The sequence below is a fragment of the Nannobrachium achirus genome (assembly GCF_963921795.1).
Source record: "Nannobrachium achirus genome assembly, chromosome: 20".
Lineage (NCBI taxonomy): Eukaryota > Metazoa > Chordata > Actinopteri > Myctophiformes > Myctophidae > Nannobrachium > Nannobrachium achirus.
In genome coordinates, this window is record NC_137827.1 from 29,062,711 (window position 1) to 29,086,681 (window position 23,971).

The 23,971-nt window shown below is 40.8% G+C and overlaps 2 protein-coding genes across 2 annotated transcripts in view; both read left to right on the forward strand.

Annotated features, from left to right (window-relative positions):
* Positions 1-4,662: 4,662 nt before the first annotated feature.
* Positions 4,663-11,666, forward strand: spata7 (spermatogenesis associated 7). The gene is made up of 12 exons (XM_080750968.1): positions 4,663-4,782; positions 5,224-5,292; positions 5,437-5,526; positions 5,736-5,783; positions 5,889-5,995; positions 7,318-7,748; positions 8,872-8,917; positions 9,817-9,938; positions 10,131-10,181; positions 10,288-10,365; positions 10,539-10,596; positions 10,728-11,666. The coding sequence occupies exons 1-12, from the start codon at positions 4,740-4,742 to the stop codon at positions 11,367-11,369; spliced, it is 1,785 nt and encodes a 594-aa protein (XP_080607094.1). The 5' UTR covers positions 4,663-4,739; the 3' UTR covers positions 11,370-11,666.
* Positions 11,667-13,449: 1,783 nt separating this feature from the next.
* Positions 13,450-23,971, forward strand: part of ptpn21 (protein tyrosine phosphatase non-receptor type 21) — a 29,322-nt gene continuing 18,800 nt past the window's right edge. Inside the window, exons 1-5 of the mRNA XM_080751453.1 lie at positions 13,450-13,606; positions 14,483-14,788; positions 19,007-19,176; positions 20,372-20,469; positions 22,561-22,628. Of these exons, the coding sequence (XP_080607579.1) occupies positions 14,609-14,788; positions 19,007-19,176; positions 20,372-20,469; positions 22,561-22,628 (516 nt within the window). The 5' untranslated portion in view covers positions 13,450-13,606; positions 14,483-14,608. The remainder of the gene's footprint in view (positions 13,607-14,482; positions 14,789-19,006; positions 19,177-20,371; positions 20,470-22,560; positions 22,629-23,971) is intronic.

Genomic DNA, 23,971 nt, shown 5'->3' on the forward strand with positions numbered 1-23,971 from the left:
TACACAAGTTGACTCTTAAGTAAAATTTTCCAGTGTTTCATTTAAACTGTGAAATAGCCATAGGCTATCATACCTCTCAAAGATGGACCCCCCCCCCCCCCCTGTCACTGGTTCCTAAACAGTGGGTCACAACCAATCTTTATGGGTCACGACTTGAGTAAAAATCCCATTTCATTTTCCTACAAAAATGTATTAAAAAAACAGGTTTTACCGGACACACACACACACACACACACACACACACACACACACACACACACACACACACACACACACACACACACACACACACACACCCACCCACACACACACACACACACACACACACACACACACACACACTATGGGGCTCCTTACACACACACACACACACACACACACACACACACACACACACACACACACACACACACACACACACACACACATACACACACACACACACACACACACACTATGGGGCTCCTTACACACACACACACACACACACACACACACACACACACACACACACACACACACACACACACACACACACACACACACACACACACACACACACAGAGAGAGTTTTATACCTTTTCAAACAAACAAGCAAACACATCTATAAGAAATGCCATGAATAAACAATATAGTCCTGTTCCCGGGGGTGTGCACAGTATATGAGTGCACAGTATATATGAGGGATTGAATGTCCCTGAGGAGTCTCAGAAGTAAAGTTGGAGAACCCAGTCCCAGACCAGTGGCTGCAGTCACCATTGACTTCCAGTTGTGCAATACCCATTGTATCCTTCTGTCTGTCTGTGTCCCTTTCATGCCATTTGTCAAATATAAACAGACATTTCAGTCTGGTTAGCAATGACTTGTTGTTTTGCTCAACGTTTTTAATTGGTATATTTCAGATTGTATACAAGGCCAATAGGACAAACTGATAACTTACCAGTAAGGCTCCCTAATCGTGGCACGCAGCCTTTTTTAGATTGACTTATATTTCTGCTTTCAAAAAACGATTACCCATAAAGCCATAATCAGATCCCTGAAATAGAATACTGTACAGTGCCCAAAGAAAATGCAGTGTGGGCTGGTTCATTATAGTGCAAATGAAATGCCCTATGTCCAGTGCTGCCACGAAGACAGATTTAACTGTCTCACTTGTGGTTTCGTCACATGACAGTGTTGAATCCAAAATAACTGCAAATTGACTGTAAAACAATACTTTGCTCGTAAGTGAAGTGATGCAGGGTGAAAAGGTCTGTTGAACAATACACCAACCCAACATGGCATCCTGGTGACATCATGTTCCTATGTACAAATTGTACTCAATGTATCCAGATTTTCTATCGGGTTTTCCCATGTTGATACATTTCGTACTTTGTTGCAATATCTAAAATTGGTCACAATAGAATATGACGGGTAGATTTGATTGATATGGTCTTAGATCCAAAAATGTATGTGTGGCCAGTATTTTACTGTACTATAATTGTCATTATACAGTGTTAGGAATCATTGTTCTTGTGAACAGATCAATGACTTAACAGTAATACTGCTATGTAATTATTAATAGGGTTCAAGCCGTGAAGGGTCTCAGGCCCCTGAGATTAATCTTAGTTTTCTTCTTTTTGTGTGTGTCTATTGCTTCCACTACGACAGATTGGTCACTTTTTGTGGATCTTAGCACACTGATAGAGGACATTGTCCCCTACTCATACAGCAGATTTGCTGGCTTTCATGGCCTCTGATCTTGCATCACCAGCAGGCAAAACTTACTTTAAAGTCTACCATATGTCCAAAACCGTTCCTTTTTGTATTATTGTTTTAAAAACAAGTTTTAGTAGTGTAAATAGCCGATCTACAGTCAAGCACATAATATTTCATGCTCTGGCCGCAGTAAGACAATTCTCAGAGGTGTGGCGACTGTGGCCTGGGCAGGGCTCCTTAAACATTTCTCATGACTGCAATGTTCAGTCACCAGGAAAATTGAAACCTGTTAAGACTGCTGTACCAAATTTGGTGCAAATATACTCATAAAGGGGACGATACAGGAGAAGAACGTCTAATAACTCAATTTCAAATGCAATGTGAATGTTCACCCATTGCTTCTGTGTGATGCTCCACATCTCGCATCAAATTGTCTTATTGCCACTTGTGGATTTAATTGTTTTAAATAATGATTATGGCATTACTGCTTAATTAATATGGTCAGGTCATATGATCAGGAAATTACAATGTGTGTGTGTGTGTGTGTGTGTGTGTGTGTGTGTGTGTGTGTGTGTGTGTGTGTGTGTGTGTGTGTGTGCGGGTGTGTGCGTGTGCGCGTGTCGTGTGTGTGCGTGCGTGCGTGCGTGTGCGTGTGTGTGCGTGTGTGTGTGTGTGTGTGTGTATGTGTGTGTGTGTGTGTGTGTGTGTGTGTGTGTGTGTGTGTGTGTGTGTGTGTGTGTGTTAGAACGGGAGGGAGTGATGACATGATGCAGTCCTGAACCCAACATGGCCTTATACTGAATGATGTCTCTTTCTCTCCTTCACTTCTCTCAGTAAGAGAACAGAGGATAATGAGATGGCATCATTGCCTGGGGATGAAGGAGATGAGGTGAGCACCAGATGAAAATGTCTAGCAGGTGGTTACATGGCAGGAGAACGTGCAGTTGTTCCTGGGTTCAGTTTGAGTCTAGACACATTTGTTTCTTAACCACTTCAGCCCTATGACAAATAGAGAAAATATCTGATCTGGCTAAAAATGTGTTGCCTTGCGGTGCGCTGTGAGCTTGCAGATTGACATTTTAGAAAAGGATTTTACTTCAAAAATAGATAGGGAAAGTGGTTAATTGCACCTGCATGGTACTTCTTTGTGGCTATATGGCATTCATCACCTTCGCCACTGCATCGCCATAAGCATCATCTCTTGATAACCAGAAATGGATGAGGCCTGCATTAGATGTACATGAGCTTCCAGGCCATCAATAACCCCTTACGAGAAAAGACGCTTACAGTGATTTGTTTGGCAAAGAACTTTAATGACCAACGCTAAGGATATGAGGTAATAGTTAACTGTAAATAACTCAGGTAAATGGGCTTAATCACACAATGCTTTCAGGAGAATTAAGAATGAATCACGACTCTCCAGAAACCAAGATGGAATCCAAGTGTTTCCAGTCTGTGATTAATTAAAGAGAAACATGGTATCCGATAGCCTATGCTAGCCTACTTGATAGACATTTATTTATTGGTAGTACTTTTTGAAAAAAGAAGAAAAACTAAAATAAACATTTTATCAACACAACATGGGGGTCCGCAGTCAAATATCCTATGTTAATTCATGGGCTCCACAGGGGGGCATTGGGGGGCAATGCCCAGTGCCCACCCAGATTAGACTTTGTGCCCTCCCACTCAGATTGGCCAGTCACCACCATTATTTTAAGATGTTTTACAGGTGTTAATTATATATATTATATATGTTTTGTTATGTGATTATTATAAATATACATTTTCAAATTAATTAATAGTCTAATGAAAATGCAATAAATAAAAGGTAGCCTACACTGGCACTGCACCAAGTTGTTTTTGTTTTGATGTCTATTCCTGTGTTGTTGTGCATGCAAATTCAAATATGAGAAAACGTGTAATGGACTAGCTCGTCTCAAAACGCTGCAAAAATCGGCTTGCTGGGGTATGTTGAAAAATGAAGTGCCACCTTTGGAAAATTGAAGGCCCCCCCACTGATTATTCCCTGGAGCCACCACTGTTCATGGGGGTCCCCGGTTCCATGACTAAAAAAAGAAAAAAAAAACACTTGTTAGTTGAATGACAACACCAAGTCCAGACTCTTCTAAATGGGTTCCCAAACTTTTTTGTCTCCCCTCTACATTCATTTTCACTCCCAGCACCTTATAGTCTATTTATGGCATATTTTAGGCTACCGGCTTTAACATAACAGTAGCCGATGATCTAAAGTTAACATTTCTAAATGAAAAGTATTAAACCTTTTGTCAATAATTATAAGGTGATGACATCTGAACGAATTCGTGTTTTATTAGGCATATAATTCACATTACTTGGCACCAGCGCTGCATTTGATAACTTATCTTGCACGGTTCTATTGTGAAAATAGCAGATCTACATGCTTACAGCGCCTCGCAATGCGAGGCGTTGTGAGCATGTAGATCTGAAAGTCCTTAATTGTGAAAAGTGCAGATAAACCCTCTACTTAAACTTAAACTTTATATTGGTTTGTTTACTGTTGAGTGAGAAAACAACATCTCACATTAAGTTAATCATCTGGGGACCCCCAACCCCAACATAATTTGGGGACCCCCCCTGGGGGTCCCAACCCACAGGTTGAGAACCACTGCTCTAGTCTAGACTGCCGTCATGGCACCCCAGGGTGCCTGGGCACCCACTTTGATAACCCCTGCTCTAGATAACTAATAGTTAAAGTTGTGAACTACAGAGTGTGTGTGTGTGTGTGTGTGTGTGTGTGTGTGTGTGTGTGTGTGTGTGTGTGTGTGTGTGCGCGCGCGTGCGTGTGCGCATGTTTCAGTGCCTGCGCATGCGCGTAATGACGCAACGCAATCATAGCAACCAGCATGGCGACGGAGAAGCTTTCATCTCATCTCCAAGAAGCTAGCGTTAGCTAATAAGACAGACCTGACCTGTCACCCAGGGAGTTGTAATGTTCACCCGTACTGTGATTTTAGGATGCGCTCAAGCTTCCCTGTTTATGTACCCGAAGATTTCTGAGGAACATGGGATACGCTGAATGCAGCGTTATAATGGAACCGAAAAGAGGTAAATAAACTATTAGCTAAAGCTAAAGCTACTTAAGGTAGCGCACTTAGGACAGTCAGTCATCCTCAATCCTTTTAATTTCAAGGACCAATTTGATATGCATTATTACGCCACGACACGGGTGATTTTGCTTCTGCGATAGAAATGCGAAATCACATGTTTTATTGTTGATGTGATTTGGAGTGGACCAGACTTTTATTTATATTTGTTATAATGAATCATGAATTCGAGAAATCACAGTGAATCTGTGATTAAAGTAGTTGTTCTTGTCACTTGCTTAGTACTAATAATCATTATTCATCATTAGTCATTTCGCAGAGGACCTCCTGAATAAACAGGCTATTATAACTCAAATATATCATATTCTGTCAAAGGAGAGAGGGGACGGCACGGGGCTTTAGGTATTGGTTATTAATCTTGTATGTAATCTTCAAATTGCAGTGAGTGCATCGCCTATATCGAGATGCAGTCTTAGTAGTCTCAGAGGACAGACCAGTTTGAAAAGCAGCAGTAAGTATTGCTTACCAAACACGTTATATTTTTCAAGAGTTGAATAATGATGATGATCATCATCATTCATCATACTGTACATCATACATCCTGTCTTTGCATATGATATGCACAACTGATTACTGTGTTAATCTGTTTATGCAGCTTTCTGCCCGGGGTCATCTAGCAGGACAACCCGGCCCATCATTCAAGACCACATGGTGTCTCATTACAAAAAGGTCTACTCTGCTAAAGGTAGGATAATCCAATATGACAGAATGAACAGAGACTGAACAGAGACTCTAATATTCAAAGTGAATTTCATAATGTTTGTTGTATCAATATTAATTCAGAGTCATCTTTATTAATTTCACTTTGGTGTTGGCTTCTGGATAAAGGTCATCATGGCTGTTTATTCATTTTGATATTTATAATTATTAGATACATATTTTGTTCATCCACAGCTGTCGTTGATGCCTCAGTACCTAAAAGCATGACGTGTAGTGTAAAATGTAAGTTGCAGTCATCACATATCATCCCGTATCTATCGCAAAATGAAACCACTTCTGTTCCTCGTCTTGTGGGTGGTTATTTGATTTTGAATACATATTTCGCAGACAATGACCAGATAAAGCGAGCGCAGCTGCTGAGGAAAGGTGATCGTCCTCACTCAGCCCACTCCCTCTCACAGAGGAACAGCAGAGCATCCTGCTTGTCATCTCAGGTAAGAATTATGAGTAGTCATTCCCAATGACCCTAAGCGCGACGGTGGGGGCGTGGGGGGCTGCAAGGGAAAGGAGCGCTTGTTTTCAGTGATGCCGACAGAGGCGCCCATAAGCCATGTGACCATGAGCCACGTGAGACACCACCGAGCGAGCGAGTCGCCGTGTCGAGCGTTGAGACGGTCGCATGAGCCAACTCAGCGGCGTTACCGAGTTATGTCGTGCCATTATGGACAGAATTGTAAATCTTCGTCCCCCTGACTTTCTGCACCTCCACGCGGTCCAAGTGAACACAGCAAATCGCTCCCTACCTCCTTGCCCACCACTGGCCCCCACCGTTGTGCTTAGGTTCTTTGGGAAACGCCAGGTCGCAGAACATAGGGCTGGGCAATTAACCCATAACATATTGAAACCTATAACTAGAACCTTAATCTCGCTCATGTAGATTCATCGAGAAACAGGTTTTTATTTTATATGTATAATGTATATATGTATATCTTCAACTGTATTATACGTTGTTGTACAATAGTGGCGTACAAAAATAGCAGATTGACCCCTGACATCACAGATGTCACAGATTTTGCTCAAATATCGACATGCCCGACGTCACACCACAGACATCGGCCAAATCGGTGTTGTTATGCAATGGTCTGTTGTTTGTGATGTCAGACCAGAGCTTCTACAGTGTGTGCGTGCGAGAGAGACGGAGGGAGAGAGAGGGAGGGACGAAGGTTGTATGTGGCACCAGACCAGAGATTGAACCGTGAGAGAGAGGGTACAGGACAGGTGAGGTGAGAGAGGAAGTGAGGGAGAGAGATTAGGGTCTTCAACAGGGGGGTCCGGGACCCCTAGGGGATCCTCAGAGTTACTACAGGGGTCCTCCAAATCTTTGTGCGATAGAAACTTTTTTCTCCTTTTTTATATGCATGTAATTGAACCCTAGTGTCCATATTCTGAGAACTTTAGCTGAAAATAGCCGATCTACAAGCTCACAACCGTTGTGAGCTTGTAGATCAGCTATTTTTGGCAAAGAGGTTTGGTGTAGAGGGGGAAAAAGAGTAGACCAAGTACAGAGTGAAAGGTCATGTTTATTAAGTATTGACGGTTCAAGTGGTTAAATATCTGAAAACACACATTGACATTAATCCAAAATACACTGATGATTGTGCTGTCAAACGATTAAACTCTATGGAATCTTTGATAAGGTTGTGGGGGTCCCTGCTTCATCTCTCTCTCTCAACTAAGGGGTCCTTGGCCTTGAAAACGTCGAAGACCCCTGCACAAAGGTAAATGGAGCCTAATGAATGCTGTCTTTAATTTTCAGAGATGGAGATCAGTTCAAGGTGAAGACTACTTCTGCCCGGGGCGTTCTGTGGTCTCCACCCCGAAGTTCACAACCTCTTTCCATGCCAAGCAGATTGTTTATCACAATGTCCGGCCTTCATCAGATTTTGACTATAGGAGTCCACAACCAACCTCCAACGGGCAGCCTTCGGCACTCTCCTCGGCTCCACCGGGCACCCAGAGTAGCTTCAAGAGTTTCCAGGACCCTGTCCAGAAGACCTATAGTGGGGACCTGCTCCAGAAACATTCTCACTACTTCACTCAGGATGACAAGCCCTTCACGCCCAGGACCCTGAAGTCCAATAAAGGCTCCTACCTTGCACAGTATCGCTACTACACATCCCCACAAAATAAAATAAATCAAGGTCGCACAAATTCTGCACTTTTGCGGCAGGAGACATACCATGGAAGGTGTGTTTCCTCTCTCTTTCTGTCGCTATATTGATAAGACTATAGTTTATTTTACTGTACATACTGTATATAGTCCAAGTGTGGAGGCAAGGTTTTTATTTATTTATTCTGTTGTATATCTGGTGTCTTTTCTAGTCCCAGTTTGTTGCTACAGTACTTGCTGTCATTTCTTTTGCATCTATTTTACCTCTAGCATCATTACCATTAGGGAGTCTTACTGGTTATTAGTATCTTGTTGCTACACTTAAAGGACAACTTTGTTTTTTTACAACAATGGTTCATATTTTAGATCAGTGTTAAATCGTTTTCATTTACTGCTTTCTATCGCTTTAGCGATTTTCACGATTTTGATTTCAGTGGGTGGGGGCATGCGTACAAGTGGCTAAATATGTCTTTTTAGACACAATAAAGGGCTTTGCACACAGATGCGTTTTTTCCGCACGGAAGAAACGGACGTTTTAAATATTTTTAAGAAAACAATGATTCTCTATGACCTCATGCACACCGGCTCCGAATTTGCCATGCGGCAGGTGGCTGCGGCCGTGCGTTTTTTTTCCTGATCGAACCCAGTTCGAATTGTGCGTCTTGTCGCATGCGGTAAAAACTCATTGACTCCTTTTATGACTCCTTTCCAATGCGTTTTAATCATGCAGCAAACAGAAAAAACACAATGGTTGAAAATCGCGCCTGTGTGCAAAGCCCTTAAGACCATTCCCAAGATGCACCGCAATCTTTCATGGGCAGATGTGACTTATGGGGGCTAGTGGTGTTACTGTAAATAGTAATAAAGAAATCGCCGGCTTATTGTGTCTAAAAAGACATATTTAGCCACTTGTACGCATGCCCCCACCCACTGAAAAACATTTGAACACTCAACTTTTATTTTCTCTAATCCAAAATATGATTGTATCTAATATATAAATATATTAGCCTTATTGTAAAATATCTAAGTTGTCCTTTAAAACAGCAGTATCTCATTTCTTTCTGTATTGACAACAGGATCAATAAAGCCCCCTCACTCTGTCTCTCTCTCTCTCTCGCTCTCAACTGTCATGTTTTTCGAGTCTTTTAATATGCTCTCAGCAAGTTGTTCACTACTCTCAATTCTTTCTCTTTTATGCAGCACACAAACCAGGGAATACTCAACTGATTTTGATGATCCACCTCAGGTATGTTGATTTATTTGTTTATTATCGGGGCTATGCACAAAATGGTCCAGAGCTATAGCTACAGTATGTACTGTAACTAAGCTAACGCAATAAGCACATTTATTGTAATGTGATGTTTTCTTTTTATACCAAAACATAAATTGCTGCTGTGCCTAGCAGAGTTTTAAAAAAAAGTTAGTTTTTTATTCAGATGTTTTCTTTAAAATGTAAAGGGTAACAAATGTGTGTGTGTGTGTGTGTGTGTGTGTGTGTGTGTGTGTGTGTGTGTGTGTGTGTGTGTGTGTGTGTGTGTGTGTGTGTGTGTGTGTGTGTGTGTGTGTGTGTGTGTGTGTGTGTGTGTGTGTGTGTGAGAGAGATGGGGAGAGAGCAACATAATTTAAAGACGGCTAACTGAAATTAGATCAGCGCACATCAAATTGGTTTGAGCCTTGCATGCTAGGAATACAGCAGATACCCTACATACTGTACAGTCGTTGGACATAGGGAAACAAATGTGATTGATATCTTGGCTGTCTGTGTCTTGCCAGAAAATAATTATATAAGGGGACACAACTGAGACAGCACTATCAATCATATTGTATGCTCCATTTGGCATGTTGTAAATGAGTAACACTATCCAATAAGTTAATCTCTCAAAGTGGTAGAAGAGAATGAACTGCGGTTCAAGGTCACAGGCAGTTTTATTTTACCTCAAATACGTAAACGGCTTTTGATTGATATAATACTTTATTAGATTATTAAAAACAGGAAAGTTCTGCTAAGAGCCCAAACCCAAGAAAGCCTATGGCAATTGGGGTCGTTTTTATCCAATTCATCAGCTCTGTGAATATTTGCAATAGTATTCCATATAAACTATCTCTATTCAATATTTGACATCTTGTTACAATTCTCACTTGCAGGGATTCAGCACTGAATATGATTGGTCTGAGGATGAGTCCAATGGCCTCAATGTCTCAGTGTCTAGACAACAAAACAAAAACGTGAAGAGCAGAAACAGCAGTTTCTTTCATTCCTCGTCCAGGTAAGATTTCTTCATAATCTTTGCTATGTAGTGTGTGTGTGTGTGTGTGTGCGTGTGTGCGTGCGTGCGTGCGTGCGTGCGTGCGTGCGTGCGTGCGTGCCTGCCTGCGTGCGTGCGTGCGTGCGTGCGTGCCTGCGTGCGTGCCTGCGTGCGTGCGTGCGTGTAAAAGAAAAGTGTTGTTGTGTTTTTCAGGTTCTCACCAGACGCCATAAAATCTCCAATTATGATGAGAGTATCTGCAGAGTAAGTTATTTTTTCCCCATGCATTTATACCTATACTGTATGTATATACGTAGCTCAAATATAAACATCTGGTAACAGATGAATTTCACCTGTCATTTCTCAAAAGGGAAGAAGAATTAATGTACCTTGAATTCATCGCTGATGTCACGAACGACATATTGACCAGAGGGCTCTTCTCTGACAGGTGGGCCATTTTTATGTGCTGTATTCAACTGTCTAATATGCCATTTATTTAAGGTTATAAATAATCACGGGGGACAGCATGGGTTACATTTTTTCAAAGTCAAACTAAATTACTCATAATGTGTAAACAGTGGCCTGCTTCATGAGTCCTTAAATGTCATTGTCATTTTCTAGGGTGCTAGAGCGTGTGTTTCAACGTCACATTAACATGAACAAGCATCGGCTGGATGAGGTAAGGTTCTTCTTGAACCGACGCTGATTTGTATGTTCATTGCCATCATTAGCATGAACATATAATGTAGGCAGGAAATTGCATTGTACACTCGAAGTTTTAAGTCATACAGCCAGTGCTTTCTTTTTAAGGGTAAAATGCGCCACCGTCTGGAAGTGTTACGAAAGGATTTCAACACACCCACATGCAGTGCAGATGTGGAGACCAGGGAGAATAATCTGTATGAACGGCCACTCAGCCTGGAAAGAAGGGGTTCAAGCTCAATGGAGACCAAAGAAGACGATAACCTCCTACCATATGCATCACTCGTCAAAGACCATGTTTCACCGGGAGGTGCTGTGCCCCTCAATGTTTCCACACAATTATATGCCTACTCCACGGAGAGAACTGTCTTACGTACTGAAGCAGGTAAAGAGGACTTTGAGGGTCTCTCTGAGAAAAACGGCACTGTGTCTCCTTCGCTTGTTGAGAGAGTCAGTGAACGTGCTGTGGTCAACGAGGAGGACCTCCACTCACACCAAATGTACAATACTCTGACCAGCCAAGAATACCAGCATCAGCACAATGATTACACTACTGTGACGGGCGATGAAGGCCTGAATCTTCTCCCTTCTGAAGACAATATGGATGAATTTTCGAATGAGCTGGAGGATCTAGGGAGAAGTTTGTCAGAATCTCTGCATGTATCGGGTAATACATTCACCAACGACCAGGAGGTAGCTACTGAGCAACATATGAATACACATGTATCTCTCAGTGATGATGAGTTCTGACTGTCACTCCTGAACATGGATTTTCAAATCCTAATGTGTCTTGCTTTGTGCTTGAAAATCCATCATTGTTCACTGTTGTGTGATGAAATATATAGTATTTTAGGCTTTATTCAGGGATCTTTTACAAGGCATAAATGTAGACTAAAAGCACACTTTTTCTAACCTTTTTTAGAAAGAGTTTTCTAACATTTTGTGTTAAAAGCACAACAGATGATACTGATACATAGTGAAACATAATGCAGATACTCTGGATGGGAATTTGTCACAATGTTTAGCAACTCTTGGCCATTGCTGCCTTTTTTAATATCCCTGGCTAATAAACCTTATATGTATTACTACATTATAATTGCCCTATAAATAAAATATGAAATATAAGGCTTATTAGTCAGGGATTCTTTTAAGTGCTGTCTCAAAAAGCAGTGTTACGCATATAGAATGTTTAGTAAGTACAGAGACGGGGTGAACCACAATTGATATCGGAGACAGAATGTGAACCACAATTGATATCAGAGACACAGGGTGAACCACAATTGATATCCAAATAGAGCCTCACAATACTTTCTTTCGGTATTGCCCCTTTGAAAGTGACAGGCCTACCTGATGTCAGATGTAATTTTTGTGTGTTATTGCAGACATGATAGCCTATTGATAACAAAATATGAGCATTTATAAATTCCTTATGTAGCTTTCACTCAGGATTATAGCAAAAGCAATGTTTATTTTTATGAATGTATTATGTCTATGGTGTTTTATATACTGAGTGTGCTTCTACTATTTAGTTGTAGAAGTTTGCTGTGTCTTTATATTTGTAATAAATTTGTACCAACTTAAAATTGCTCCATGATTACCGTACGTGACTATTTTAGACTATTATTCTGTTAAAGGAGCTATAGTGTGTGCCAGCGGCTACGTCATTGTAGTCCTTAGCGGCCATTTCTTGGGTCAAAACACAGGTGTTTCAATTGTTTGATTGCATAGAACTAATGCTATAGTCTAATCAGAACACCTGTGTAAGGCTTTGTTGACCCAAGAAATGGCCGCTCTTAGAACTACATTTGGCACACCCTATATAGTCAATCATTGACAGTCTGACAAAGGCCAAAATGATTATTTTATCATTATTTTACGCTTTTTGTTATCATTTTTAATAGGATCACATATATGAAGCTTAATCTTTTTTTTATAAAATATTTTCGAATTTTTTATTTTTATTTTAGCGTCCGTTTTTCAAGAAAAGGTTGACTAATAGCTCCTTTAAAGGGGTACTGTCACCTAAAGGGGTACTGTCACTTTAAAGATTAATCTTAAAATATGAGTTAATATTTTGTATGATGTCATTGTGGGAATGCGCAATTATAAGTCAATCAAATTAATTGACTGTACTTAGACTACTTACTGTACTGGTCAGCTGTTGTTGGGGGGCGAGGGGCAGATTACGCTGTGACATGAGCTTCAGACTGTTTCAGACCGTTTTCAGAGAGACCACGTGACCTACTGTATCATACTATTATAATTTCGGGGCGTGTCAGCGGGCCTTCAACTAAAACGATTAAATGTCTGATTTAAAACTCAACCCCCAGAAAGAAATTGATTGGCAAATTATTTAAACTATTACTAAATGCACACATTTTACACACATATTACAAAAAAATCCAACCGCTCACATCAACCAACAAAACAAACGTAAACAGACAAGACAGCAGCCAGCAGTTCTAGGCAGCTGTCCCATTTCTGGCATTTTCAGCTCCCAGTCCTGGCATTCCAGCTGTCTGATGTCATGCTCTCAAAGCCTTCGTGACAATGTATCCCGCCGCAACGGGAGGATCTATAATGTGTTTCGATGACTTCCTACCGCTTTCGAGGGCATGCATCTAAATTAGATATATAAACAAAGGATAGGTCTATACATGTACAGAATTGTGAATATGGTTGCATGATTCCACATTTCCACGTTTTTAAACCTCTTAAACTATAAACGGAGACCCCGGCGCGGATGTAGACGGGACACACTTGTTGCTCTTTCAGTCCCAGGAAGTGAAGCGCGTTAAGAGAACTTAGCTGAACTCTGGGAGGAGGCATGGAGCGTTACGGTGGATTAAAACCTGGAACAACAAATGTAAGATAAAAATAAAAAGAAACGTTACTTCGCTCGGGGCGTCATTGTAATATGACATACTGACTTCAATGGCCGACCTGATAGCGACTGAAGCACAATCACGGCTCATTGTTTATGACAGGTAACGTGAACGTTATTATTTGCAATATATAGTCTACCTACCCGGGGCGACGTCAGCTCTCCTACACCGTAGGATCCCGGTGGAGCGGGTCTAATTGCTGGAATACATGCTAACGCTATTGGACTGAAATCATGTCCAAATAGTTGTTTTTCTAATGGGGAGGTTTAGGAATGTTTCACTTGTTTGGTGTTTATATGTGCTTATTAACGACCTTGCTTTTTTAAGTGTGCTCCGTGGATTATTAACATGATAATGATGGATCTTTTGCGTGTTAAAGTGTCGTATGTGGAGAGTTGTTGTGATGTGTTTTAAACGCCGCCATCCTGCGCTCTGAGTCCCCTGTGTGGTTGATGTGTCCATGGTTGGATCAGACTATGATCTGGAAGAGGATTAGTGCTACCTTACCGCATGCTTGGAACATTAACCAACGTTATTATTATTGGGTGACTCGTAATAGCTGCCTGGCCACACTTTATTACACCGTGTTATTTTTTTTAATGAAGTTTTAAGTTCAGAACTTCAGATGTGTGAAGTTTTGAAACGGGGGAAAAAGTTTAAACTTCACAAATTAGTAGTAGTGGCAGACACCAAATAAGATACATAATATCCAGAGATTTAAGAGGATTAATGTTGCTGTAAGTCCTGCTTGTCTAGACACCTGTTTAAAAGTGTAAATTGTAAGCCAGGTGTAAATCCATTCATCATGCATGCACCTAATACATTGTTTTGATTTCTCGTTTTATTATTATTATAATTATTTATTTATTAATTTGTTACATCCAGTCATTGTAAGAAACTAATTGCACATTGAGTTGAGAGTGCTGTAAAGAGGCAGTGATTTTTCCTCATGTCTCATTCCAGTCATCTCTCTTTCAGGTTTGCCTGTTGATGATGAGCCTGATGACTACCTGTCCTTGCATTCATACTTTCCTTGGAGGACCAGCAACGCCACACGTTTTTCTGGACTAAGAGAAGACCTGCCCTTCTGTGGGTTTGGGAAACATGCCCTTGCCATTTGGCTTAAAACTCAAAAGGACTCGAAGGTACACTGTCTCGAGCAAGAGTTGCCTTGTCACCCGGATCCAGCTCCTAAATGGGGAGTTTGTTGAGTTTACACTATCCGTGGAGAGCACTGGACAGGAATGTTTGGAGGCTGTTGCCCAGAGACTTGAGTTAAGAGAGGTATGTATGTTCATGCAAACACACAAGTGCTGATTGTTTTCACCAGTGGACCCATTTGGGATTGTCAGAGCTATGTTTTGGTCAATGCATACCAGAATAGGTTAGTGTGACAGGCAGCAGAAACCAAGATAAGACCACCTTATCAGTGTGTGTCATTGTTATTTCATAGACTGTAAATCCATTCCTTTACTATTATGACATTTTCTTTTTCTTTTTTGTTTGACTATATTTAATTATGAACAGATTATAGATGTTATGCAATTTACACATTGTACATTTTTAGTTTTTTTCCATTACAACAAAATACAAGAAAACAAAAAACAACAATAAACAAGACATGGTTTACTCACTATTTTCTATTAGGCTAATATTGGATTCAGGTTAATGTGTATTTTCAGACATTTAACCACTTAAACTCAATACTAAGTAAACTTTCCCTCTGTACTTAGTTTGCTCTTTTTACCCTCTACACCAAACCTCTTGCAAACCCAAAAATAGCCAATCTGCAAGCCCACAACGCCTTGCAGCACAAACCGTAGTGAGCCTGCAGGTCCGCCATCCTTGGCTCGAGTTCTCAGAATAAGGATGCTGGCATTCAAATGGTTAAAGTAAAAACAGTTTTATATATATATATATATATATATATATATATATATATATATATATATATATATATATATATATATATATATATATTTGTTTATTGAGGTTCTGTTAGCTTACATTCATACAATTACAATGTACCGTATGTCGAACCTCCAAATTATGACATTTCCAATACACAACTTAAATGTTTGTCACCAAAAATTACACCATGCTGTATGTGGCAGGTCACTTTGGACAATGGTCATAATGAGACTAAAGACTATGTAGATGGCTTTACAAACATGTAATTATTGGAGCCAGTCATAACCTGGAGAATGTGGTTGAGAATCAGGTTTGAATAGGTTCCGCTTCTCCACATCACCCGCACGATATGGTACTTTTTTCACCCTCTCCATTACCAACTGACCCGCACTGGTTCTCTCTTCCTCCTTCCTTTTTACAACTCGATTAACAAATGCCTGGGTTCCAGAGGCTGCAACTCAATTAACAGGTCTATTGTCTAATGGAGATGCAAAGCAGGCTGCACGATACTGTATGTGTCAGATCAAATGCTTGCCATCCTGTAGGGATGGGACGATATGAACATCTTTGCGATTTACGATATTATCGCGATAATCACAATATCCCCAACATCCATTTTCCTCTTGCAGAACATTTGCCAAAAAATAGCAGATCTACAAGCAAACAATATGTTGTTGTGAGCTTGTAGATCGTCTATTTTTTTGCAAAGATATTTGGTAGAGAGTGAAAAAAGTACTGTATCAAGTATGTTATTTCCAGGTCCGTTTACCAATCATAGAGGGTTTAAATGGTACTGGGTATACAGCTTGACAAATAAAAGGTGAATTGATCCCAGTGCATGGCCACGGAGGATGATTTTAAATCTCCACGATTATTGTGAGTGTTTTTATCACGATAAACGATAATAACGTTTATCATCCCATGATCCCTATCATCCTGTACTGCAGTGTTGGTGATGTGAGAAAGTATGCCTTTTTCCTTAGTATAAACGTGCAATGCTGACACAATGTCTCACAGTGTCATTTGCAAGAGGGTATCCACCTGTTTCTGCAAGACTTTACTGTAGCATTATCTGCAGGACACTTCCGGTTAACAGCAGACATACAAGCTCGCGTCGCAGATGCAACCGTTGTGAGCTTGTAGATCACACTCGGCTGCGACGCCGGAAATGCCGCTCACCTTCTGCGCAATGCACGATGGGATGTTGGAAAGTTGTGGATAAGGCACAGCGTGGTTTACTCAATCACACTTTGGTTAAGACTTTTGAAGACGCTTTTAACATTAAAAAGATGTCCAGTCGGACAGTTACTGATGTACAAGTTGTAATGCATTACCTTCAGTTTTTATGCTGGAGGGACTGTTTGTGCAACCATGTGTTTTACCTAAATTTAGAAGGATTTCAGTCTATAATGGAAGGGCATGCTTTCACTGAAATTGATGTGTGAATTATGTTATTTCAAACCTCTGCAGCAGGGATAAGTTTGTTTTCTGAATGATATCGTATGACCCCAAACTCCTTTTCAGTCTTGTCTTGTCTAGACTGCAACATGAGATGGGCTACTGACACATCATGGTGCTTTATTACCATGGTTTCCCAAAGTGGGTGCCTTGATGCCAGTCCAGGGGTGCCTCAGAATACTTTGTTTGGAATTCATCAATATCACTTCAGTTTAACCACTTAGTCCCCTATATGTTTATCAAGTACAGTGCAAATCAGGTCTGTTTTACTGAGTTCTTTTTCCATCTACCCCAACTCTCTTCACCAAAATTAGCAGATCTACTTGTAGATCTGCTATTTTTGGTGAACCCCAGAATAGGGATGCTAGGGTTCAAGTGCATGAACGTCAAGTATAAAGTTATTTTCATTCAGTTCTGATGAAAACAGATATTTTACACAGAATAAGCACTTTCCCAAGATACAATGCAACCTTTCATGGTTGGATGTGACTTATGGGGGATAGAAGTGTTACTGTAAATAGCAATAAAGAAACTGCTGGCTTATTGTGTCTAAAAAGACATATTTAGCCACTTCTACGCATGCCCCCATGCGTACGCATGCCCCACATTTTAGCATGGTAAACACGATAAAACAATAGAACGAAGCAAATGCAAACATTTTAACACTCACTTTTTCTTTTCTCTAATTACAATCTAAAATATGAACCCTTGTTGTAAAAAAACAAGCCTTCGACCAAGAATGACAGATTACTTTTATCGATTTATACGATTTTTCATACATGTACAAATCCATAACGTGCTTATCCTAAAGCCACGGTTGTTCCAGTTCCTCCAAATTGGGACGCTTCTTTTCCATAATATTCCATATTGTTCAATAAAAATATGTTTTAATCCTGTATATACACGAATGTCACTGGCATTTCCTCGTTCCATCGAGTGTAATACAATACTGGCTTTCACCTGCTACAAGAGCGCCATTGCACTCTCATACGGAATAAATACTTAAACACTAACACTAACATCCATGGCTTTAGCCTTTAGGGTGAGCACTTTATATTTTGGATTTGTAAATCTATGGAAGACTACAGTCATTAAACATTGTTTTCCAGATAAATCCCCCAGATATTTAGTGGTGGAATCCAAGTCTACAAATGTAACAAGTGATACAAATGAATCTGTCAGTTGTGGTACAAGGCTATTAAACACTATATTCTTATTTGACCAGGGTCCCCAGGCCTCTATACTTGGTGTGCACCTTTTTACGCCAAATCTCTTCACTAAATAGCCGATCTACAACTTAGAACACGTTGCAATAATGCAATGCATTGTGAGCTTGTAGATCAGCTATTTTCGCTGAATGTTTGCAGCAGAATAGAGAGATGCTAGGGTTCATAGTGGTTAAGAACCAATACATGATCTGTTACAGTTGAGTCAGTAATAACACAATTATGTAATAACAAAGAACAGACCTGACATACAGTGTGTAGTTAGTATTGCTGATTGCATACCAACTGTACTGTATACTTTATATGTCCGCCTCTACGGTTTATCTACACAGGAATGTTGGGTCATAATTTTTTATTTGTGGTGAGAAAGCACTTGTAGTTACCGTACAATGGAAATCTTGTGGACACATTCTACTCCCAACAAACAAGCCTCCAGGTTACTTCTCTTACCAGCCAGTGTTCATTGTCAGATGCCCTCTGCTGAGTTACAGCCAGGCAGTCACAAGACTTCAGTTCACAGGGAGTGGCACCAGCCTGTAACTCTCCTGAAGTTTGAATGGTTTGATACTCTGCATACTGCAGAAGATAATATACCTGCTTAGAGCTTTTTCCATCTTCATATAATTTCAGTATGACTGCAAAATACTCAAGTACACGTTCAGGATTGATTGGGCTTAGAACTTTTGAATAGGAGCACGTCTTTAGTTTTTTGTAATCATACATTTCAGCTACAGTATAATCATTCTAGGGCACATTTGGAATATTGAACCAACATTCCTTCTAGTATGCCCCAAATAGTTTAGCCAAAGCGGCCTGCTAGATTTACTACTTGTAGCCAGAATGTTTCCTTCATCACAGCATGACTTATAGGTCTGAGGTCTCACCCTTTAGTCTTTCCTCTTGACAGATAACATACTTCAGTCTTTGGTACTTCAACAAGCAGAACCAACAGAGATGGATAGACCTGGAGAAGCCCCTGAAGAAGCAGCTAGACAAGTATGGGCTGGAGCCCACCGTTTACTTTGGAGTTGTGTTTTATTTACCCAGTGTCACTCAACTCCAGCAGGAGATCACCAGGTGAGATCCCACTAACAATCTTGTGATCAGGAGCACTTGAGTTTACGTATGAATATGGATTATTTTAAAATATTAAACAAATTACCCAGCTCCTTTACAATTAATGTTCTGCTTAATATAACATATAATAATAAAAAGAAAACATTATAGAGGTTTAAAAGGTATATATTTGCGGATACATAGATATACTGTATGTCAGGGTAATGTCAGGTTTTCTTTTAAAAATAAGGCATTCAAGGTCATTTAAGCCTTATTAAGCCTATTGTAACCCTAGACTACAAACGGGCATGTGCACACACACACACACACACACACACACACACACACACACACACACACACACACACACCCAGACAGTGTGGCAGATGCGGATGACATATGTTCAGTCAGCCAGCAAATCACATTACTCAAGATAGGCTATTTGGATTATACTGACAATGGAAGTAATATCCTGTCACCAGTAATGGATTTGTACATGTCTGATATAATTGCTTTTAAAATAATCAGGAAATCTAAGGGCAAATTCACAGATTAAAAAATAAATAAATGCTATAATGGTTCTATTGTGAGCAGAACTAAAAAAAGTGATATTTTGAAGCTGGTGTGCGGGCTCTACTTTTTTTGTATTTATTCTATTGTTAGGAGGGCCTAATCTCCATAAGCCTGCATAAAACTGTGTTTTACCTAGAGCAGCCAATTACGTTCAAGAGCTTTTAAGAGCTCTTTTACACTCGTTACAGTATGTAATCTTAAAGTCACATACTGAGTCAGTATGAATCTGATGGAACATTGTGCTTTCATTTGATGTTTATTAAAAATGATAATAATAGTGAGGCTTGCAATTGACAACCGTCAGATAAATGTAGGAATTGAGCAAATAGGGGCTTAAAGGGGAAGATAACCTTTTGGTACCAGTCATACTGCAGGCAGCCGCATATCTTTTGTAAGTAATCATCAGTTCTTGTTTTTTAAATTGCCATTCCTGTCATTCCATACTATAGTAACATCTCAGTGTTGGCAAATGGATTCTGAGTAGCCCGACCATAATGAGCCCTTCATTCTCAATCCATACCTAAGATCATTTATCTCTGAATGTTGTTTACACTTGACAGACGGTAATGTCTTCACACCTGCTGAACAGGGTTGACCTATTCGGTTGTTCCCAATCTTGAGTAACCTCTTTGTATCTTCACAGATATCAGTATTATTTGCAGTTGAAGAAGGATGTTCTTGAGGGCAGGATCCCATGCTCAATAGAACAAGCTATTCGTTTGGCTGGCCTGGCAGTGCAAGGTAATGTCAATTGTCTATATTGGGCTAATAAAATAAACTTGGTGGAAGAACCCCAATTCTGAATTCTTTGAGTTAAGATAGACTTGCAGCAGGTCAGACTATGGGACAATGTTAACACAATGTTTTGGTTGTTTAGGCTGTAGTCAATTCCAGATTGAGACCCATTGATTCTCAAACTGTTGACTTTCCACTCTACCAGAGCAAGAGAATTTGTTTCTCAACCACAAACTTTTGTCTCATGTCATGTGATCTCAAAGCACAGACAGAGACAAAATGTGAACTTTCAACTGTAATATTTGAAGTTGGAATTTCGCAAGTTCTTAGTGCTCCATACCCTCAGGTCAGTTTCAGAGTGTTCAAATTTGTATTGGCATTAAACCCTCTTGAACCAATTATCTTTGTTTTATTTATTTTACTTTTTACTTTCTTCCAAGAGTCAGTTAATTGGACCGCTTAACAAGTCCCATTGAATCCAAACCAACCTATAAACTTGTTCAAGGGTGTGTGAGTGAATGTGAACTGCCCTTGTGTGAGCTTTCTCCCTGACATTTCCTCTTCCAGCTTTTGCCCAGCCATAAGAATCTCAGATGCTGCTGGCAAAGTTATATCAGGCTGTGCAAGTAACTGGGCTGGGTGTTAACATAGTGCAGCCACTGAGATCACTTACTGTTACAGTCATGGCCAGCCTTGGTGGGAAGCTCCCAAGAAGCTTATTCCAAAGCTCCCAAAGCATTCTGTTGCGGTTTCAAGCCTATACTACCTGAATGCTGCACTTGAATATTAGTGTGATACTGTATTGCTTTACATGATGTAGGCAAATCAATGTTAATTAATTATTTTTCTCAGATTGCCAAACACTAGTGGTATGTTGGATGTTATAGGGACTAATAAATACAGATCCCTCTGTTCTGATTGTTAAAAGTTAACTTAAAAAAGTATGCTGGGTTCCTGTAGCCGAGTGGTTAAGACGCATACCACTTAGGCTTTAATGCAGTCTGACAGAGAGTAGTGGGTTCGATTCCCGAGCCTGACTACCTTTGCTGCTTGTCGCTCTCTATCTCTCTCTCCCTGTCTTTCTCTTCTAATAAAGTCAGAAAAGTCTCCGAAATCTCTTAAAAAAGTATGCATCCACATGGTGGTGTGTTCTACTGTATATACTATTACAGTTTTCCTAAAATTAGATTATAATTTCATTTTAAAAAAAATAAACAAAGATTGTCGCCTTACTTAACAATATCACATTATATTGCAGTATGGAATCATAACCCCTGTGTCGTGGTTTATATCACCAGATTCTTACCAATTCATTTCAGTGGTTCACTAATGAACTTTGACAACTTTTTGTCTGTCTGTCTGTCTCTGTCTGTCTGTCCGGCCGCCCGGCCGGAGCAGGCTGACCAGGCAATGTAGTTGTAGCTTTTGCGTATAGCTGATGCCTGGCATACGCTGCATTGCTGTGATTGCTGTGAGCGGTTTTCAGACCACTACGGTTTCAGCCGCTGAAGCAATTCCCTTCCATAACAAATGGGTCCCCTCCTCTCCTAAAATTAGCCTGTCTTGTCATCATACACCGCAACTTTAAAAAAAAAGACCTCATGCCATTCTAAAGTACCTGCATGCCTCAGTCTGCCTGACTTGGACTATAATTGCAGAACTGGGCTCATTTTTCAGCGACCAGGATAAATGCAAAAAACAGGAATATGTACTATGATAGTTTTACTGGAATTTGTTGCAGAGCTGCAATTACCAATTATTTTCCTAGTGATTACATTATTCATTAATCAAATGATCAAAATAAAAATGAAATATCAAAGATTCTTCAATTAAAAATGTGTGTGTGTGTGTGTGTGTGTGTGTGTGTGTGTGTGTGTGTGTGTGTGTGTGTGTGTGTGTGTGTGTGTGTGTGTGTGTGTGTGTGTGTGTGTGTGTGTGTGTGTGTGTGTGTGTGTGTGTGTGTGTGTGTGTGTGGAGAGAGATTTCTGTTGGCGATCCCAGTAGAATAGGTTATTTTTAATAATCCATTACATCGGCTAGTTCAATTTCTTGCCCTGTTGACTTATTTTGTTTCTCTTTTTTGTCTCTTTGTATCAGCTGACTTTGGAGACTTCAACCGATATGATTCTCAGGAGTTCCTCCAGAAGTTTGTGCTGTTCCCTATTGTAAGTGCTTAGTTACCTCATGTTCGTTTCATGCTCAGCAACACACAAGGGATATTTGATCATAGTCATGGATATAGATCATTAGATGCAATAACATTACATAATCAATAATGGTGGTGTTAACCAGAATTTACACGTATGGGCAGCAATAGGTTTTTTGCCTTAAATGGCTGCCTGTCACTGGTACCATTCTCATGGATAAAGTTATCAGTCGCCATGACTGGTTTCAGTCATTTGGACAGTAGGAGCGAGATCATTTAGCGACCTACAACCGGGTCGCGACGTGGTCGGTAGTTTTCAGCGACCGGGTCGCTAAATCGAGCGACCGGGTCGCTAAATCACCGACCGCGCCGCTAAATCGACCGACCCGGTCGCTAAATCTACCGACCTGCCTGCAGTTTTAGGTCGGTAGATTTAGCGACCCGGTTGGTACATCTAGTGACCCGGTCGGAAGATTTTGCGCCCCAGTCGGTCGATTTAGCGACCCGGTCGCTCGCTTTAGCGGCGCGGTCGGTGATTTAGCGACGCGGTCAGTGATTTAGCGACCCGGTCGGGAGGTTGCGTGGCAGGTTAGCCTAACTGAGGTAAGGTTACTGAGGTTAGGTTTAGGGTTAGGGTTAGGGTTAGTAGCCCGGTGGTCAGTGGAAGCGACCACCGGTCGGTGGATTTACCTACCCGGTCGCTGGATTAGCGTCCCGGTCGGTGGAATTAGCGTCCCGGTCGGTGGAATTAGCGACCCGGTCGGTGGTTTTAGCGTCCCGGTCGGTGGTTTTAGCGTCCCGGTCGGTCGATTTAGCGACCCGGTCGGTGTTTTAGCGTCCCGGTCGGTGGTTTTAGCGTCCCGGTCGGTGGTTCTAGCGTCCCGGTCGGTGGTTTTACCGTCCCAGTCGGTCGATTTAGCGACCCGGTCGCTGAAAACTACCGACCACGTCGCGACCCGGTTGTAGGTCGCTAAATGATCTCGCCCTCTCTCCATTTGGATTCCATAGAGTCAACATGTCTTTCTCTAAACTAAAGGATAATTTTACTTGTTTGCGCGCCGGTGTCGCACACTGCATATTGTCAATCTACAAGTTCACAACCAGCTCAGTGACTTTGTGGTTAGTGTCCTCCCTGAGGTTGGTCATCTCAAAGACATACTAGTGTCATGTCCAGGGGTTGCAGTTATACATCAAGCTGCCTCACGCTACAGAATCGGGAGATCCTTTCCTATGGGCCTCATGGCTCGGCAAGGCTTACTTTACAAGCTCACAACGTATCGTGCTGTGGTGCGTTGTGAGCTTGTAGATCAGCTATTTTCAGTGCATTACAAATTTACATGGCATGTATACAAGTACAGTATA

Bases quoted from the DNA above. Each gene is read 5' to 3' on its own strand.
- spata7 (XM_080750968.1), top strand. From the start codon at position 4,740: ATGGGATACGCTGAATGCAGCGTTATAATGGAACCGAAAAGAG. The intron at 10,366-10,538 runs GTGGGCCATTTT...GTCATTTTCTAG, and splicing joins AGAGGGCTCTTCTCTGACAG to GGTGCTAGAGCGTGTGTTTC. The intron at 10,597-10,727 runs GTAAGGTTCTTC...TTTCTTTTTAAG, and splicing joins ACAAGCATCGGCTGGATGAG to GGTAAAATGCGCCACCGTCT.